This window comes from Maylandia zebra, linkage group LG7 (genome assembly GCF_041146795.1).
Source record: "Maylandia zebra isolate NMK-2024a linkage group LG7, Mzebra_GT3a, whole genome shotgun sequence".
NCBI classification, from domain to species: domain Eukaryota; kingdom Metazoa; phylum Chordata; class Actinopteri; order Cichliformes; family Cichlidae; genus Maylandia; species Maylandia zebra.
In genome coordinates, this window is record NC_135173.1 from 33,193,654 (window position 1) to 33,214,008 (window position 20,355).

Consider the following 20,355-nt stretch of genomic DNA (forward strand, 5'->3'; position numbering starts at 1 on the left):
GACAATGGCGGTAGGTCGTCTGGGTTTCCACTCCACTGCCTTTTTTCATACGAGTCCACATTACCGATGCACGCTATTTTTTCCAAGTACCATCTCTTGGCATCTGGGCGCAATCGGTCGCGATACAGCCCTTTGTCTTTTGTGCTGATTTTAAGCATGGTTCTGGCAGTCCAGCTTCCAAGTGTGTTTGTTTTGATTCGTGGCCTTCTAACATGGCGGCGCGATCCCACAATGCACTGCGGTGTGACATCAACTCCAAAGCCAAGACCCTCTTATGGACACTCCTAATAGGCCTTAAAGATAAGATAAGATACCTTTATTAATACCACAAGAGGAAATGTCATTAAAATCTGGGACAACGACAATTATAATAACTGTCTTGAGACCTGGGGTAGAAAGAGATTGAAGTCCCCCCTCGCTATCTCTGCACAGCTAAGAGAGGTTAAAAGGTCTTGATATCCAGCCTTATGTGACTAAATATGATCAAAGTGCTAAAACAGAGCTTTTCTCTAGTTCCTAATAATAAAGCATTTTAATTCTTAATCAAAGACTAATCAAAATATAAGTTTGATCAATATATGAATGAGAAATGTATTTTGAGCAGTAGAAATGATTGTTCTAATGTCTGAGTTTTGTGGTGGTGTGTTTGTGCACATGAGCTAGCTTCAACCTTCAACCCAGTTTTGTGTGTGTCTGAAGGAATGCAGAAAGATAAAAACTGTGTTGTCAATTCATCATACACATAATGTTAAATATGTGTATGATGATTACAACAACAATATTGTTGTACTTGTTAAACACAGAACCATGATTTATATGGGGTTACTGATGGTAATACAGTTGGACAATCACCTAAATCTGATCAAAATATAAGCCAGCATACAGTCCCAATCAAAAGTTTAAGATCACTTGAAAAATGGCAACAACAAAAAATCAACAAAAAATCAAAATCAAAATCAATCAAAAAAATCAAAACAAGGTTGGGAAGAAATGGGAGTGAGACAAAACATATTCTTTTTGAGCATGCAATCTGTTGAAAACAACTCTTAAACTGAAACAGGCTGTTTTACAGCAGTTCACCACACATTTAAAAATATGTAACATATCTAGTCCAGCTCATTTAAAACTTTATATTTAAAGACTAAAGATTCAGACTTATTTGTTTGTAGGAATATTTGAAGGAAAACATCACAGCATCGTGGAAGAAGCACACTTTGTCTAATATGGCTGCTGGGGGCAATAGTAAAAATAGGGGCATTTCCAAATCCCTCCTTTAGATTTGCTTTAAGCAAACAACTGGAAAATGCAGGAAAAGTGTATGTACAGTGGCAATTTTTGTGAGGGAAATGTTTGTATAGCTCATATTGAGTTTAAATTTGCCACTGGTATTTAGATTATAGCATTGTAACGATCACAAAAAATAAGACTGTCACACTGTACAAGCAACTGAACACAAGATTCAGATCATCAGTAGCATGTCAAAAACAAAAAATGTTTTCAAATGAACATCAGTGCAACTTCAATAGTAATACCAATTATCAAGGATATTTTTCATCAGCTAATTGTTTGCCGTATCTTACTCATATCTGCCTTTTATGCTGGTACAGATGTAACAGGTTCCGTTCCAATCTCATTCCACAGTTAAGTGACAATCACACATATAATATAAAATAAGCTCTTTTTGAGCTAAACTTAGTTGCTTCTGAGTTTCTCTTCCAATGAAATGTTTTTTCAGAAGGAAGTTGACTTTATCAAAATGCTTTACTGTAAGTTCTGTTTCCTGGTTTTTATCTGTAGCTGGATGGAAACCAAAGAGACTTTTGATTTTACAGGAATAAAAGTGATAAACCTTTATTACATACTCCATATAGAGACGTCCAGCTACATGCAAGCTCATCGGTTTTAGGCTTTTTATTAATATTATGGTTAAAGCATCCATTTTTTTAAATCAAAATTATCCACTTACTTGTTTTTCAGTTTATTTTCCTTTGGAATTTTCAGTCTTCTTCTGATTTTTACCTGTTAATTGTTATTCAATAAATTGGAAGCATTTTATAGCTGATAGCAACTTAAATTCTGACCAATCTTCTCATACCACCATCTTATGGCTGCTTTTTTGCATTCATGAGACTAAGGAATAAAACCATAAAACCATAACAGACATCATGATGGAACGACATCAGCTGTTGGTCCACAGAGCTCAGACTAGAGTACTTGCTGCAACACCAACTGTCTGCCATCAACTGTCTGCCATCAACTGTCTGCCATGAGGCCTGAGTTTTAGTCCATTCCAGACATCGTTCATTGTTCAAAACTCTTAACAATCCTGAAAGAGTCAGAAAGGAGTTAGAGAAGAGCATAAGAGCAGGATTTAAAGGAAAAAAGATGGGTTTTGATATTTATGAATCAGTAAAAAACTAAGTCATATGCTTATGGTTTGCACCATAGTGCCTTATGAATAGTATGCTTATGTATGTTACAAGAGTTTCCTCCTTCTTTCAGACTTTCGTCATTATTACACATGCCATCATCTGGCAAGAGATCAGATTTTTAAACAACTGGATCAGATTTTTAAGCCAAAGTGAAACGTTGGCCATTGTCTCTATACGATAAGTACTGAGACAACAGGCAGTGGGTTCCAAAAAGCAAAATGGTGATAAGGAAACATTAAACATTAAAAGTCATTAGATGTTAAAGGACTAGAAATGGAAATGAAGTAGATATTAATTTGTCTTACAATTTTTTTTTTCTTTAAAAAGCCCATTGGTACATATTTTACATTTGGTTTTGAGTTTGTTTTCATAAGGCATGTTTCTTCTAAAAAGTACTAGTAAAAAACATTTTTGCAATGAGTTCTGGTAATATTTCCCGTTAACTTTTACCTCCATGTGGATAGATGCCAAAGAGACTCTGACTTGAATATAAAAACATGACACGCTCTGTTGTTGTCATACTCTTGTACTGATTACCTTTACTTCTCTCTTTGACAGTAATAAAGATAAGCAAGAAGTCTCATAAAGTCTCATAAAAAAGTGGTAGTCAGGTAATTTTATCATAGTGCCATATTTAATTTATTGCAGTAAGACTAAGCACCCTGGTGAACAATCAATCAACTGAGAACAGTTTTGTTTTTTTATTCAGAGATCAAAGTCTTAGTGGTTTCCATCTAACTGTAAAAAAAGTTAAACTGTAACAACAGACTTCTGCAGCTGAAACACTATTTTGGATCTACTTTTGGATCTACTTTTATCTAATTGGACTGGTTCTTATATAACGTTTTTCTGCTCTACCTGAGCACTCAAGGCACTTTATACAACTTGCCTCATTCACATCATTTCATACAAGCCCATTTTTATGCTTTTTCTACGTGCTTTTTCTAAGTGTTTTCTATCTAACATTCACACACCCATGGAAGCATCAGAGAGCCACTTGGGGTTCAATATCTTGCCCAAGGATATTGAGCATGCAGACTGTAGCAGCCAGGGATTGGAGCTCCAACCTTCCAATGAGACAACTTAATCTACCACAGGGAACAGGCCTGTGAGTTGCCTGGACTTGCTGTCCTCGTGTAAATTAACTGATTTTAAACGGTCACTTCATGTCTCGTCCTGTTTTAGCTTCTTCTTGCAGTTTTCAGAAGTTTGAAAAGAAAGATGAAAGACTGAACATTCTGAATAATGAGTTTGTTACTTCAGAAGTTGTTAGAAAAAAAACACAGCCACACTTAGCCTCATCAAGTCTGCATGATGAAGCAATATTGGGGATTAGTGAGGTAATCCTGAGTTTTTCTGAGGGTTAGAAGTGAGATTCAGTTCTTACTAGGTTACTACAAACATGTAGCAAACTAAGTTCCAGATAACAGATCGGTACATATAAAACCACCGTATACTAACCATCATGTTTTTCTCTTGGACCTTACTTTGTTGTAATAGTGAGAGGGTGTGTTGAGAGAGTGAATTGTTTTGGGGGGTTTTTGAGATTCCCAGATAGAGGTAAATTGAAAATTCATGTACAACTACTACTACTGGAAACCTCCATTACGAGGACTAAAATGGACATAGATTTATGCTACTTCAGTTTTGTTGCATTGAATTTGGTAAAGTCACAAATAAAAACTTTATAACTTTTGTTGTTGTTGTTGTTGTTGTTATTATTATTATTATTATTATTATTATGTTATTTACTCTGTTATTTACATAAACAATTAAACAGAATCACAATTTTCAAATCCTTTAAAATCTGTTTTTAAAATCACACTCAGAAATCACACACTAGAAAGCAAAGGGAGATGTAAGGTTTGCTCGTTTACCGGATTGAATAATAGTTGTTACTGATCGGATTTGGGGAAATTCCTCCTGAAAGAAAAATGAAATAACCCAGGACGTAAAGGGTTTATTTCATAAAACATAGTCAGCACTTCCTGTGCTATTGACCCTATGACGGCTGAGATTCCTCTCCGTTTTACTGGAATCCAAGCTAATGCCATCCAGACTAAAATATTGCTTTAATCTGGATGGCTAAATGGCTAAAAATATAGTTTTGGGGTCCAAATGCAAAACTCTGCTCATTTGTGATTTTTCTATGTAGATAAATATAATTTGCTTTCATCTGAATAGCTACTGAAGTGTATACAGAGTTTCCTAAAATAGTCCCATGGAAATTATGTTTACCGAGGAACATATCCAGTCCCACAAAACTCTGTGGAACTCCAAAGGTAGCACAGTTCTCTTAATAGCAATAGTTTATTCTAGTTAGTAATCATGTTGTGATCAATCCAATTACATTTCTGGAGAATAGGAAACTGTTTATTGCTTGATGCTAAAAAGTTACATTTAAAGACCTTGGCTAAAAAAAAAAAAGTTTTTGATACTGATTATTTAATATTCATCGCATTAGGTAAGTTCTGGTTATTGGTTATGATTTCTAGTGTTTAGGTGTTTCTGTGGCTCTTGTCATCCTTGTCTCTATGTTCATGTATTTGATGTTTGACTTTGATAGTCTCGTGTCCTGTGTTCAGTGTTTTGAGTATTGCTCCTGTTTGCTCCGTCCTCGCGTCCCTCTGTGTGTATTTATAATGTGTGCTTCTCCCTGTTCCTCATCGGACCGTTTGTGTGCCTTCCTCCGTGTTGCCCCTGTGTTTCCTCCATCAGCTTTCCCTGCGTTTCCTGGTACCTTGTCCCTTGCTTCGGGTCTCTATCCTCAGGTTATGTGTTTATGCTTATTTCCCCTGCCCAGGTTTTAGTTAGTTTCCTCAGTTCCTCCTGTTTGTAGGTTTTGTACAGCTGGCAATAAAAGCTTGTTTTTTGTTATCATCCACCCTCATCTCCGTGTGCCTGCATTTGGGCCCTCAATCTCCTCCTGCCATGCCATGTGCCTCACCAGACCTGGCATAAATGGCAGGTATCTGAGATATTTCAGAGCATCCTGTTAGTTTCTTTAAAATAACTGGAGGCTTTTGTTTTGGAAATAAAATTAAATTGAGATTTTCCTATACCGGCTTGTACAATTTCAGAAACAAAACTCCCCATTCTTAAAGCATACTGATTTCATAGTTTCATCTCTTGTTTATTGGCCACATTTGTTTGTGTGTGTAGGTAAAAAAGTAAGACAGGAGGCCTTTTGCAATTTAACTGACATTTTACTTTCAACCCTAATTCAAAATAAATTTTGGGACAGTGTGTAAAATTTAAGAAAAAAACAAAATGCAATGATGTGGAACAACAATGACATCAAGAGGAAAGAAAATATGCCAGATGTGCAAACACTATTATACAGAGAATAAAAGGCATAAGACAGCATGTCACCTTAACTCTCACAGCTTATTCAATTTTGCTGTGCAAAAAAAGCCACTGTGATTACTAAAGATGGGAATTAAGAGCTGTTTGTTCACTTTACAGACATATTATCAACTCACAAGAATAGCTAGCATGGTCCTAGTCATCAGCCCAGCCCTTTGCATTAGCCAACACTTTCTGAAACAGGAGGACTTTTCGCTGCAGTTCCAACATGAAGGGAGCGTTCTTTAAAAGCTTTTCAGGTGTGTCTTTATCTTCTTGCTGCAGAATCGTCTGTGCCTTCTCAAACATTTCATCAGTGTAGTGTGATCCTCCATTTGCTGCCACCATGTCATCAATCTTCTTGATCAGCTCAACCACCTGAGTTCTCTTCTTATTCATGTTGTTGAAAACATGGTATCTATTACCACATCGATTCAGCAACTCTTTGAGTTTAGGATGGCTGTTTCTTGTCAAATACTGATGTATGGTTGTTTTCTCGTGAGTCAGGTCATCACCATGAGTAAACAGAATCATCATGTAGTTTGATGCCTCAGGTCCAAAGAGTTCCTCCAGGGCTTGCACACAGTTGTTTTCTTCTTTGGTAAACCGGCCAATCTGAAGGACCAGCAGGAAAACATGAGGGCCTGGAGAGCTCATCTGAATGGATTTTGCAATTTCTTTCTTTATGTCATCTGCACGTTTAGATGTATCCAGAAAGCCAGGGGTATCGACCACATGGATCACTCTCTTGCAGTGTTTAACTCGTTCTCTTGCACAGGTCGCCGTCACCGACTCTGAACTCACTTCAGACTCAAAAAGCTCTTTTCCCACAATCGTGTTGGCAGCAGCACTTTTCCCAACACCCGTTTTCCCAATGATCACTATCCTCAGAGGATCACCTGCAGAAAGAAAAAAATGTTTAGTTAGAAACCCAAATTTAGTTGAAAAGCTCATTTAAAGCATCTTTTACACCTTTAGGGATTGAGTCGCTGTTGCCCATCTCTAGTGTGTTTGGAGAATGAAATCTAAGCAGTACTCCACAGTTTTAGTGTGCACTCCGCCCAGAGGGTGGAGCTAATTCTCAGCCTATATCAGCATGAGTCTGACCTATTTCAAAGCAAGTTGAGAGACGCTGCTGAAACCCACAGCACTCTTCATTAAATATTTGCCAAGATGAATTCTCCTGAGCCTTCTCGTAAGTGACAGTTATTTAGTTTATTACTTCTTGTCAAAGTTCATCACATTTATGAATCATTTGCTGGTGTAATAATGTGATAATGAATTTCTGACCTTGAGATACCCGTATTGGGACCAAGTATCACGTGTTTATTTGAAAATAACATAAAACACAAACAGATTTAACCGTTCCTGCATTTTTGCAGTGTTTTAAGAGTAACTTATTTGTTCTGTTTTCCTACAGAATGTCCTGACAAATTTACCATCGCTCTGTTTGGAGAGAAAGCTGATTTTGTGAGAAAGATTGATAATATAATTCTCAAAGGAACCAACCCTGCAATGACAAATGTGAACAACTTTGTTGAGAGAGAGAATGACTTGTACAGAATCATCAGCACTCCTGATTTTTTTGAAAAATGTCATCAACACGACAAGCTGATTATTGATTTCATGGCACTTTCTGATCCTGGGCCTGATCTGTTCATACTGGCAATCGATGCAGAAAACGACCAAGAAGATAATGTTCGGGCTCAAATACTTAAACTTCAAGATATCTTTGGAGCCAATGTCACACAAAGTTTAGTTATAATCTTAGAAAACCAAAAGAGCCGTGGTTTACTGGAGAATGTGAAACAAATGTTCTATATCCAGATGGAAATTGTAGATGAAAAATGGTGTTTATGCCGCAAGTCATTCCGGTTTGACTACAAAAGCTGCAGTAAGGATGTTGTGGAACAGCGGAAAAATGATCTGAAACACACAAGGTAAAAACTTCATTTTCTTCCTATCTGTAATATACTGCATTTGAATAACAAGTCTAATTGTATTAACAGTTAGCTTCTGTTTCCTCTAATGAGGGTATCCATCAAAGGTGGAAGAAGTCACGAAATCATTTTTATTTAGTTGAAATGCCATAATGTTAAAATAATAAAATATAAAACATACTTTAGGTTATGTTAAACAAGTCTCATCCATTTCTTGCACTGCTGAGGTTTGGTGGTGTTTCCAGCTTACATAATATAATGACACAATACTATGACACTTCAGGCAGATTTTCTGCATTGCATTTAAATTTTGTTCTTTTCATTTAACATTAAAATGGTTCTGGTCAAGGATTAGGTGTTTTATTAGTCCACACTACATGCTCTGAAATGACATGGTGAAGTGTGATTATACGCAAATATATTTTTTATGTTTTGTCATTTGCTTTGTAAATACAATGGTCACAATTACTCTTCCAGAAACACAAAGGTTCTACCTTATAATCCTGGGAGCAAAGGTGAGTTTGTAAATTCAATATATGTTATAAAACTGACTTGTTTTTATTAAATTATAAAGTGAAAGTACACTCACAAAGTAATCAATCCATTCTATTACTGACTATTGAAAACAGTCATAGTACTAATTTTCTTATTTTTGCAACAGGTATACCGGTATAATGAAAGTTAAATAAAATAGATTTTTTTCAGAGTGAATTAGAAAAAAGAGTATTTGGTTAGATTTCAAAACATTATTTAAATATGTTTCATAATGTGATGCTTTAAAAATTATGCATTATGAATTTTTCCTCAGAAGCCAGGAATCAAAGCACATCCATCTCAGAGCAGACTGCCCCACCAGCAGAGGCACCTGGACAGGACAAAGGTATGAAAGGCAAGATGTGAGATCGGGAACTGAGTTAAAGACAGTTTAGTGCTATTTTTGTGGCTTTTTAAGAACCAGTGCTCACTCTGCATAAGACATTTTCAGAGCCGTTTTAATTATATGCGTTCTTGTACGACACTTCTATTGTATTGTAGACCACAATATCAAAGTTTCATTTTTTTCATATTTATTTTTATTACAAACATTATGTGTATGTTTAGCTAACATTGCCAAATATGTCTGCTTATTAATACCAAGTCAGCTGAGGCCCTCAACATATTGTTGTACTGTGATATAATTTTATCCACTTTTCCACATATTACCCACTTTTCCTCTGGAGCAACTCATCAAAATACACCAGCTCAGAGCAGACTGCCTCACCTGCCGCATTTTTTCAGCATAAGCTATATCTGTTGCGTCATCTACAACTCCCAATGACAAAACCTTTTCATATTTATATTTTTAGTGAATGTGAGTGCAAATGGTTGTCTCTCTATGTTAGCCCAGAGTCAGGCTGGCGACCTGTCCAGGGTGTCCCCGCCTCTCACCCTATGGTATCCAGGATAGGCCCCAGCTCCTCCACAACCCTGACAAGGATAAGCGGAAGAGAATGGGTGCATGGATGATGGATGGCTGTGTAGTTTAGATTTTTAAAGTATTGAAGATCCTACAAATTGTCCTATGTGAACCATTTAAGTCCAGCTAGTGATCTCTAGTTTATTATCTACTGTTCATGACGACAAAACCTTCTCATATTTATAATTAACTATCAAACATTCTGCAAAAGAATACACTGAGGGTACACTGAGGTTTCTGAACATATTGTTGTACTATGACAAAAGTAAGCATTATTCATTTTTCCTCAGGAGCAACTAATCAGAATACACCCAGCTCAGAGCAGCCTACCACACCGGCAGAAAAAGCACATGTACAAGACAAAGGTATGCTTCAGAAAACCACAATATATTTAACCTCAAAGTAATAGGAAGTGAGACTGACAGTTTGTTCTTTACTTTGGGTAACAGTTTTAGTTTTTCACCATAAACTATAACCTAAATTCCAGAAAAGCTGGGAAGTTGTGTAACAGAACATAAGTAACATAATAAATGTTCAAACTGTTTAGTTTTACAATTTTATGCACAAAATTTGCTAATTTCAAATTTGATACTTGCCACAGTTGGGACAGGGGCATTATTACCATGGTGTAGCATCTTCTCTTCTTTTCAAAAGTTTGAAGACGTCTGGGCATCGAGGTTATGAGTTTTGGTGTTGGGTCCCATTTTTGTCTGATATACACTACTGGTCAAACGTTTTAGAACACCCCAATTTTTCCAGTTATTGCAGTTATTAATTTATTGCAATTCAAGTCGTTCAAGGTTACCCAAAACTGAAAAATAATGTACATTTCAGAATTATACAAAAAGGCCTTTTTCAGTGAGCACAAAATGGCAATAACAGTGGAAGAGAGACAGACCATCATAACATTTGAAAATGTAGGTCTTTCCTACAGAAAAATTGCAAATACAGTCAAGGTGTCAGTGAGTACAGTTTCCTCTTCACCATCAAAAGGCTCACAGAAAGTAGGGCAAACTCTGACAGGAAGAGGTCTGGCAGACCCAAAGCCACAACTCAATTAGAAGACAAGTTTCTGAGAGTTAACAGCTTGTGAGATAGGCAGCTCACAGGACAACAACTTAAAGCACAGTTGAAGTTGTGTGGTCATAGTAACCAAGTCTCAGTTTGAACTATGAAGAGAAGAGCTGCAGGTTTGACAGGACGAGCTGCAGCAAGAAAGCCATTGCTAAGACATCAGAATAAGACAAAGAGGCTTGCCTGGGCAATGAAACACCACCATTGGACCACTGAGGACTGCAACAAGGTAATATGGACTGATGAATAAAAATTTGAAATCTTCGGTTCATCACACAGGATCTTTGTAAGCATTTGAGTAGGAGAAAGGATGGTTCCACATTGTATGGCATCAACTGTCAAACATGGAAGAGGAAGTGTGATGGTCTGGATCCAGGGTGCCACAGGTGGCGACTTTGATAAGTGAAAGGTTTAGAATACATTTTGTTTATAAATTGATTCCATGATTTCTTTTTTCACAACTCCAATTGTTTATTTGTACTATTATTTCATTTCAGAGTGCAATGAGACATTAAACTGCATAATTTTCAATAAAAAAAAAAAGAAATTGGGTTGTTCTAACACCTTTGACTCGTAGTGTAGGTTTCAGCTGCTAAAGAGTTTCTGGTCATCTTTATTTTTCATTTAGTGATGCGGCAAATGTTGTCTAGAGTTGAAAGGTCTGAACTGTTGGCAGGCCAATTCCATACTCGGACTCTTCTCCAACGAAGCCATGGTGTTGTAATAGCTGCAGTATGCACTTTTGCATTGCATTGCATTTGTCCTGCTAAAATACACAAGGCTTTCTCTGAAATAGATGTCATCTCGAGGGGAGCATATGTTGCTCTAAAACCTATGTATCTTTTTGCATTCCTAGTTCCTTCCAATACATCCAACCTGCTCATATCATATGAACTTATGCACCCCCACAACATCAGAGTTGCTGACTTTTGAACTCAGTGCTAATAACATACTGGAAGGTCTCCCTCCTCTTTAGCCCAGAGGACATGCTGGTGATTACCAACAAGCATGTCAAATGGACTCGTCTAACCAAAGCAAACTTTGAAACAGTCCATTTCAAATGACTCTGGACCCACAGGACATGCAATGCTTCCGGACTATGTTTGAATATGGCTTCCTTTTTGCGTGATAGAGCTTAAGTTGGCATGTGTAGATGGCACGGCAGATTTTGTTAACTGACAGTGGTTTCTGGAAGCATTCCTGGGCCCATTTAGTAATGTCAGTGACACACATGCCGATGAGTGATGTAGTCAAAGGAGCTTGCAAAGAAATGATGTGATGTAGTGTTGTTTTAGGGCCCGAAGACCACAGGCATTCAATAGTCTCTGGCCTTGTCCCTTAGAGAAATCCAGTTTCTCTAAATCTTTTGATTATATTATGTACTGCATGAGAGTGAGACTTGCAAAGCCTTTCCAATTTGATGTTGAGGAGCATTGTTTTTGAAGTATCCACAATCTTTACAAGCACTATTTGACAGACTGGAGCCTCTGCCCTAAGACATCCCTTATAACTAATCATATTACATGTTACCTGATATCAGTTAAGTTAATTACTTGCTAGGTATTCTCCCAGTTTAATCTATTTGAACTTCAGAACTGAAGAAGGATGAGAGGTGAAACGTCCTCAAGAAACTTGAAATCCAGACGCTTTTCTGTCCAAGCTCCTTAGACCTTTTTGAACTTCCTTGACTTGTCAGCCATTTTTTGCCCCATGCCAACATTTTTGGGAGATGTAGCAGGCTTCTGAAATGACCTCATTTGTTGGATAAAGTTGTACAATTTCTCAGTTTAAACCTTTATGTTATTTATGTTCTGTTGTGAACAGAGATGGGCCGTAATGCATTAAAAGTAACACATTACTGTAATACGATTACTTTTTTAATGAGTATACTAAAGGATTACTATTTCAAAAAAGAAATTAAGACCTGAACTCTTCCACAGCATGCATTTTTAATTTCTTTTTGATATTTGGCCATATTGGGGCCCGATGAATGTAAAAACAAAGAATTACCAGAATTTTTTTTTACCTGATTTTTGTTTCTAAGAAAAATGAGATCCACATATCAGGATATTCATTTAAAATGTCGATATAACAGTAGCTGTATAATGTCCTCGTAAGTGGATATCAGGTCCTTGTAGAGCAAAATTGAGTATTTTGGTCTAAATAACCCAAAATGTGATGTACGTGAACGTCAGGTCCTAGGAGGTTAAAATACTCTTACTTTTCCGTAAGCATGCTGCGTTACTAAACCGTGATTTTGTTTGTGAGAGTGTTTCATGACAATGATGTACGAACGTGCAACGTCCGTGGCAGCAATAGACATGTGTAGATCAACAATGGATGATACGGAGTGCGGGAGAGAGTACGACCATGCAGCGTTTAAGCTTGGAAGTACTGACATTACTTTGAGTTTAATTTCGTAAAAAGGGACATTAACATCCGCTGTACACTCTGCGTGGGAAGAAAACTTCTTTCTGCAGCAAAAAATGAAACTTCAAATCTGAGCAAGTACCGGGCACGCTGCCACGGGAATGTGAAATTCACAGAGAAACTCCGGATCCCCCACTGACATAACCACTGCAACCCCAGGCAAACCTCCACCCGCCCCACTCCTGCTAAACAGGTGAAAATAGATTTAATGAATCTTTGATTTTATTTATTTACTGCTGTGTTTTACTTGCATCTATTTGAAAGAGTGAGTATAAACACAAAACACTGTTTTTATTTTATATGCTGGAATATGCAGCAAATATAGGTTTAAATGTTAAACAAATTCTTCAAGTCAAAGACTGTTGCCTATAATTTCAATTTTTCTTGATGCATAAAGTTAAAAGATTAAAACTAATAAAACAAGTTTGAAAAAGAGACTTTTTTCATCATACTGGTTCGTGTAATTTGAAAGAATCTTAGTTTTCATTTTGTTCAAATTTAAAGAGGTTCAGGAATTTGGGTTGCATATCTGTTGTGTTATATACAATTCCCAATGACAAAACCTTTTCATACTTGTGTTTTTTAGTAAATGTGTAGTCCAGATTTGTAAGTATTGAGGAACGTACAATTATCCTATATAAGCCACTTAAGGACAGCTACTCATCTCTATTTTTTATGATGTAGAAACCTTCTGATATTTATAATTAACTTACATGACCAAACATATCTGTTTATGAATAACAGGTACGCGGAGGTTTCTGAACATATTGTTGTAATAAGACAAAAGTATGCATTATCCACTGTTCTTCAGGAGTCAGTACTCAAAGTACATCCAGTTCAGAACAGACTGTCCCAACTGCAGAAGAAGCAACTGTACAAGAGAAGGGTATGCTTCAGAAATCCACAAAACATTTTATCTCAAAATGACAGAAAATGAGTCAATTTAAATATCTGTACATGACTAACACGTTTATGACCAATGTAAACAAATTCCAGACAATTTAATGCTTTTGTTACATTTTTAACACTTACTGTGTAAGCCATTTAAATGTTTTTAATTATATGTATAAAATATCTCTTTATTTTATTTATAAAATGACTGTGTGAAAACCTTATGTGCATGTGTAGCTAATGTTACCAAACCTGCTTAGAAATAACAAATGTGCTGAGATTCTGAACATATTGTACTGTGATAGAAGTATGTATTATCCACTTTTTCCTCAGGAGCAAATAATGAAAATACACCCAGCTCAGAGCAGACTACCAAACCAGCAGAAAAGGCACTTGTGCAAGAAAAGGGTATGCTTAAAACAAAAACAATATATTTAATCTCAAAATAATAGGAAGTGAGTAGTTTGCTCTTTATTTTGTATAACACTACTATTTTTTCACCATAAACTGTATCTGTTGTGTTATCTATAATTCTCAGTGACAAAAAAATCTCATATTGATGTTTGTTAGTAAATGTGTAGTTGAGATGTTTTAAGTTTTGAAGATCCTACAGCCAACCTATGTTAAGCCATTTAAGTCCAGCTAGTCGTCTTTATTTTATTATCTATAGTTCATGATGTTCTCATACTTTTTAAATAACTTACATTACCAAACATGTCTGTTTGTGAATAACGAGTATGTTGAGGTTTCTGAACAGAATGTTGCAATAAGATAAAAGTATCTTCTTTTCTTCAGGAGTCAGTAATCAAAGTACATCCAGCTCAGAACAGACTGTCCTACCTGCAGAAGAAGCAGCTTTACAAGAAAAGGGTATGCCTCAGAAATCCACGAAACATATCATCTCAAAATGAAAGAAACAAGAGACCATTTAAATAATATTTGCACAACATGACTAAAAACATTTTAATTACATTTAAATTGAATAATAATAAATTGAGTAATTTAATACTTTTATAAGACATTTTATGTCTTTTTGAGAACTTGTGATCACCCTGTGTAAATAAGTGCAATTTTTTCATCATATGTGATATGTTTAGACAAGATAAACTTGCTTTCATGATAAAATACCAATCAATCAGGAGCCAGGAATCACAGTACATCCATCTCAGAGCTGACTGACCGGCCAAGAGGAAAAGGACCTGGAAGAAACAAGGGTGTGCTTCAGAAAACTACACCTAATTCTGAAAGTGAGATCATATAAACTGATATTTGATGTATATTGTTTTAGAAAATACAGTTAAAAAAATCTAATTTTAAAGTGGTCATAAGTAAGACAACTTAAACATAACAAAGCTTGGAGATCTAAATTTTCTGCATTTTATTTAAAGCTGACATATTGGCACCCAGAGGTTGAAAACCAACACTATTGGAAACTATTGATGAAATAATCTAGCATTTACTTTCAGTTGAGAGGGGCAGTGATGCAAAGGAAGACATCATATTTAACATCATTCTGCTGGGACAAACTGGGACTGGGAAGAGTGCGACTGCAAACACCATCCTGGCTGCTGGGAAGCACCACAAGGACAAAGGCCAGGGTTTTGAAGCCAAGCCAAGCTCCATACCAATCACCACCAAGTGTAAGGACAAAATAATCGAGATATGTGGAACAAAAGTTAGACTGGTCGACACCCCAGACTTCTTTTATGAAGATAAACCTATAGAGGAGGCACAAGTAGAAGAGTGTAAGAGGTACTGTCAGGAAGGGCAGTGTGTAGTGTTACTTGTGATACAGTTGGGCAGGTTCACAGATGGTGAAATAGGAATATTAGAGAAACTGGAAGACAAGCTTGGCTGGAAAATCAGGAAAAACACAATTGTCCTATTTACACATGGAGATGATTTGAAAGGCACAGTGGATCAGTTTATCGGCAACAGGAGTTGTCTCAAGCACATTGTGAAATCTTGTAACAATCGTTACCATGTATTCAATAACAACTCCAAGGATACTAAACAAGTCAGGGAGCTCTTTGATAAATTTCGTGAAGAAAGCTTTTTAAACTCAAAACCACATTCACAGTGCCCTTTATTCTAGCTACTGCTGATTCAGGGGTGTGAAGTGCAATTTTCTGCTGGCATGTGAACTAATTTTACATTAAACCTAGATATCATGATTTGCCATTTTGTTTCATCTTGAATATTTAGCCAAACTGAAAGGACATTAGTAAACAATTTGTAATTTTTCATCAGACTGCCAAAGTTGGTGATACAACCTCTAGCTCTTATGTATGTATATGAAATAGTGCAGTCAGTTATAAAGACTAACTTTAAAAGACTTAGAAACATGCTGAGGAGAGCTTGCTGTGAAATTAAAGTGGTTCCTAAGCAACATACAGATTAAATGTTTATGAATAAATTGAATACATTTTTGATTTTATTTACCTATTTTTTTCTGTGACTGATGTTTGGACAACACAAAAGACTTCAAACAGGAAATGCAGTGAAAAATAAATTATACAACACACTCACATAGCCTTAACACATGTTAAAGCTATAATATATTCTACTTATTCCATTACTGGCTCATTAGTGTGTTCTCGAGTTTTTGCTGAAATGCGCATTGGGGAAGTGAAAACAAACTGAAAAAATAGAAGCTTCAAACTTCTACTTTCCACTGTATCATCATATGAAAAGTTGCAGCTTTTTATGTTTGGAGCCTGATAATTCAAATTTCATTAGATCTGACTGTTATCCCTTCCATATGGCATGTATTTATATAGCGCTTTTCTAGTCCCTAAGGACCCCAAAGCACTTTACATATCCAGTTATCCACCCATTCACACACACATTCACACACTGGTGATGGCAAGCTACATTGTAGCCACAGCCACCCTGGGGCGCACTGACAGAGGCGAGGCTGCCGGACACTGGCGCCACCGAGCCCACTGACAACCAACCAGTAGGCAACGGGTGAAGTGTCTTGCCCAAGGACACAACGACCGAGACTGTCCAAGCTGGGGCTCGAACCGGCAACCTTCCAATTACAAGGCGAACTCCCAACTCTTGAGCCACGATCACCCCAATATCACATCTACCTCAGTGCTTTTTCTCTAGCTCAGTGAATTCCTCTCTAGTCCCTAAATGGATCTTTCAGGCCAAAGCCGCCTTCTAAAAATGCATGGGCATCTGGTATTCTAATGATAGCTTGTTTTACAAAACAATAAATGTACCAATAGCATACAGAATAAATAGGCTAAACACAAATAAAAGTTATTATTCAGAGGACAAAGGTGACACGTGGCCGTTTGTAATTTGCAGGTGTTTGTCAATTTAAACATACATTCAGTTTCTCCTCTGAATGTGCAATGAATGTAATATTGTAGAAAAAAAGTCATCAATATATACATTATCATTTGGCATTAATTTTCTCACTGTTCTTTTTTTTTTCTTGTTTCTGTGCAATAAACTGCCACTGCTACCTGTACTCTTGCTCATGAACACATTCATTTATGATTACTACTACCATCAGTGAAAAGGTACTGTTAACCGTACTGCTTTATTTTGCAATGGACATGTAACTGTGTATGAATATTTTGCTAAAACTGTCAGAAGGAGTGCCTGAACTAGAAAAAAGAATGTTTGCAAAAGTTAATCAAACATCACATCATCAGCTAGCTATAAAATAATAGACCATTATTAGCCAACACTTTAAAGTCTTTGTTATATTTGTCAGAAAGCAATGGTTGAAATTAGGTTTTTTTACCTAATAAAAAATGTTGCATAAACAGCTGATGAAACCAAATCGATCCTGATATTATGCATAGCAAGAAAATAGAATATGCTTCTAAGTTAGTAAACCATCTGTCTGGATTAGTCTCAGCCAACTGGAATGTTCACTGTACAATTTCTTAGGTGTTTGCTATTTCTTTCAACATTTCTTTCAACACAGTAGGTTAGTTTGACAATTTCAGAAACATATGTGGTAAAGATAGTGTTGCTCAATGGCCGCGCCAAGTCATAGAGAGCAGATACTGCTTCCTGCTAATACTGAAATAACAACAATAGGCAGTGGCTCTGAGTTACTGATGAAAGTGCATCTCAGAAACAGTTTACTGATAATGAGGAAGCTTCAATAGGCCACAGACTTAATTTTGTGGGAACACCTGGATATTAGGTATAAATATAATTTGTCTAAAAGTAATTTTAGGTAATGAATTATTTCTTAAACAAACATAATCATAACTTTACTATTACTTAATAATGAATGCATAACTTACCCTTTTATATAAACTACAAGGCTAAGTACAAACAATAGTCAGCTTTAAAAAAACAAACACCATTTGTTAAGAGAACAAGGGCGACACCTGGTGGTGATGGGTCTGAGTGAAGTACATACAGTATCTCACAAAAGTGAGTACAAGTATACCCCTCACATTTTTGTTATATCTTTTCATAACAAAACATTGAAAATATGACACTTTGATACAATGTAAAGTAGTCAGTGTACAGCTTGTATAACACTGTACAAAACTGAGTACACCCCTAAGTGAAAATGGCTAATTGTGCCCAATTAGCCATTTTCACTTCTGGTGTCATGTGAAGTCTAACACGGCACATAGTGGCAAACAATTCTCTGAGGATCTGAAAAAAGGATTGTTACTCTACATAAAGATGACCTAGGCTATGAGAATATTGCCAAACCTCTGAAACTGAGCTGCAGCACAGTGGCCAAAACCATGCAGTTTAACAGGACAGGTTCCACTCAGAACAAACCTCATCATGGTCGACCAAAGAAGTTGAGTGCACATGCTCAGTGTCATACCCAGAGGTTGTCTTTTGTAAGATAGGTGTATGAGTGCTGCCAGCATTACTGCCGAGGTTGAAGGTGTGGAGGGTCAGCCTGTCAGCGCTCAGACCATATGCCGCACACTGCATCACATGGCTGTCGTCCATGAAGGAAGTGTCTTCTAAAGATAATGCACAAGAAAGCCTGCAAACAGTTTGCTGAAGACAAGCAGACTAAGAACATGGATTAGCTGTGGCCTGATGAGACCAAGATAAACTGATTTGGTTCAGATGGTGTCAGGGTGTGTGGTGGCAAACAGGTGAGGAGTACAAAGACAAGTGTGTCTTGCCTACAGTCAAGCATGGTGGTGGGATGTCATTGTTTGGGGCTGCATGAGTAATGTTGGCACTGAGGATCTACAGTTAGTTGAGGGAACCATGAATGCCAACATGTAATGTGACATGTACTGAAGCAGAGTATTCTTCCTTCCCTTATTCCCTTCATTCAGAAACTGGGCCACAGGACAGTATTTCACTTCTCTGTACAAGTAACTTACCAGATGCAGCTGATTTGTTTTTCATATATGGTTTAATTTGTTAAGGTTTGTTTGTTTTTAAGTGGGCATGTGCCCCTGCCTTGCTCCCACCAATATCAACTGTGTCTGAAATCACTCACTCCTCACTTAACAGAACATGAGTGGTGGGCAATTAATTTTCCCATGAGAAACTGGGATTGTTGGGACCAATATGCTGCACTCAGTTCCGCTCGGTATTAATTTTAAATCTTTATAAACTGCTACTGGTAATAGTAGATGTTACAATTAGAAATTGTAAAATTAAATTAATGCGATTTACATGTAATTACATAATAGATGTCTTTGAGATCATTCAGTTATTCACTGCTCCCCAGAAAGTGGAATTTCTGATAAAACCAAAAATGAAATTTTACAATACAAATAACATTTACTCATATATCCATGAGTAAATGGTTAGGTTATTTCTCATTAACGCAAATATCTAGTCAGCCACTCGGGATCGGGGGAGATTGGTGATTTAAGACACTTTAAATGTGGCATGGTTTTTCATAACAGAGGTCAGGGTAGAATGCCCAAACTTTTGGAGCTGACCGTAACGAAACAACAACTTGTTACAACTGAAGTATCCTCAAGAGCATCTCTGAATGCACAATATGTCAAACGTTGAAGCAGATGGGTTACAGCAGCAGAAGACCAGATTGGTTGCCACTCCTGACAGCTAAGAACAGGAAACTGCTACAATTCACACAGGCTCACAAAAATTTGACAATAGAGGTTTGGAAAAATGTTGCCTGGCCTGATGAATCGCAATTTTTGCTGGAACGTTTGGATGGCAGGGTCATAGTTTGGTGTAAATGCATGAAATCATGGATCTATTCATTTTACATATCAGTATTTGAAATAATCACAGAACTGTTACAGTACTTACCACGGAGCGTGTGCTCAGGAAATCCGGAATCTGTTGTTACCACAAACTGCCACACGAGGGCGCTCAAGTAGAAAACAGATGATTTACAAAGCATTTTTACAAAGTGATTTACACAAGACAAACAAATATGGAAGCCCGTTTCCACCACACAAAAAAATGTAAAGTTTTGAGTTAATAAGTCGAAATTTCGAGAAAAGTAACTCAAAATTTCAAGTTACTTCTGCCAATCAGTAATCTACATGGAAAGCACACTCAAAACTGGATCGCAACAAATTGGCGCTTTCGAGAGTACGTTTGGTGATATTAACGCCATGTGATTCAGCTAATAACACAAGGATTTCATCAGTTGTGAAGCCACACTGAAAATAATCAGCAATTTCTGCATTCATGACTGGCTGTAATACTGGTAGCTTAGCTGTAGCATTTGTAGCTGAGGGCTTCAGCTTCCGGGTAACAAGGAAATGACGAACTCGAAATTTCGAATTAATAACTCAAAATTTTGAGAAAAGTCAGTCAAAGTTTTGAGTTATTAACGTGA

The 20,355-nt window shown here is 36.8% G+C and overlaps 2 protein-coding genes across 2 annotated transcripts; one reads left to right on the forward strand and one right to left on the reverse strand.

Moving 5' to 3' along the window:
• Positions 1-5,662: 5,662 nt before the first annotated feature.
• On the reverse strand, positions 5,663-6,777 carry LOC101480230 (GTPase IMAP family member 7). Its single transcript, XM_004538616.3, has 2 exons — positions 6,750-6,777; positions 5,663-6,676 (listed from the first exon to the last, which is right to left on the reverse strand). Exons 1-2 carry the CDS (start codon positions 6,775-6,777, stop codon positions 5,934-5,936), a joined length of 771 nt encoding a protein of 256 aa, XP_004538673.3. The 3' UTR covers positions 5,663-5,933.
• Positions 6,778-8,172: 1,395 nt separating this feature from the next.
• On the forward strand, positions 8,173-18,539 carry LOC143419294 (uncharacterized). The gene is made up of 8 exons (XM_076885494.1): positions 8,173-8,232; positions 8,526-8,597; positions 13,458-13,563; positions 13,902-13,976; positions 14,364-14,438; positions 14,708-14,815; positions 15,035-15,382; positions 18,412-18,539. Exons 1-8 carry the CDS (start codon positions 8,173-8,175, stop codon positions 18,537-18,539), a joined length of 972 nt encoding a protein of 323 aa, XP_076741609.1.
• Positions 18,540-20,355: the final 1,816 nt, after the last annotated feature.

What these genes read in the sequence shown, in the direction of transcription:
- LOC101480230 (XM_004538616.3), bottom strand. Translation starts at nt 6,777, where the DNA reads ATGGGCAACAGCGACTCAATCCCTAAAG. An exon ending in CAGCGACTCAATCCCTAAAG is followed by an intron (nt 6,677 to 6,749) that starts GTGTAAAAGATG and finishes TTCTTTCTGCAG; the next exon opens with GTGATCCTCTGAGGATAGTG.
- LOC143419294 (XM_076885494.1), top strand. Translation starts at nt 8,173, where the DNA reads ATGGTCACAATTACTCTTCCAGAAACACAAAGGTTCTACCTTATAATC. An exon ending in TTATAATCCTGGGAGCAAAG is followed by an intron (nt 8,233 to 8,525) that starts GTGAGTTTGTAA and finishes ATTTTTCCTCAG; the next exon opens with AAGCCAGGAATCAAAGCACA. An exon ending in AGCAGCTTTACAAGAAAAGG is followed by an intron (nt 14,439 to 14,707) that starts GTATGCCTCAGA and finishes CCAATCAATCAG; the next exon opens with GAGCCAGGAATCACAGTACA.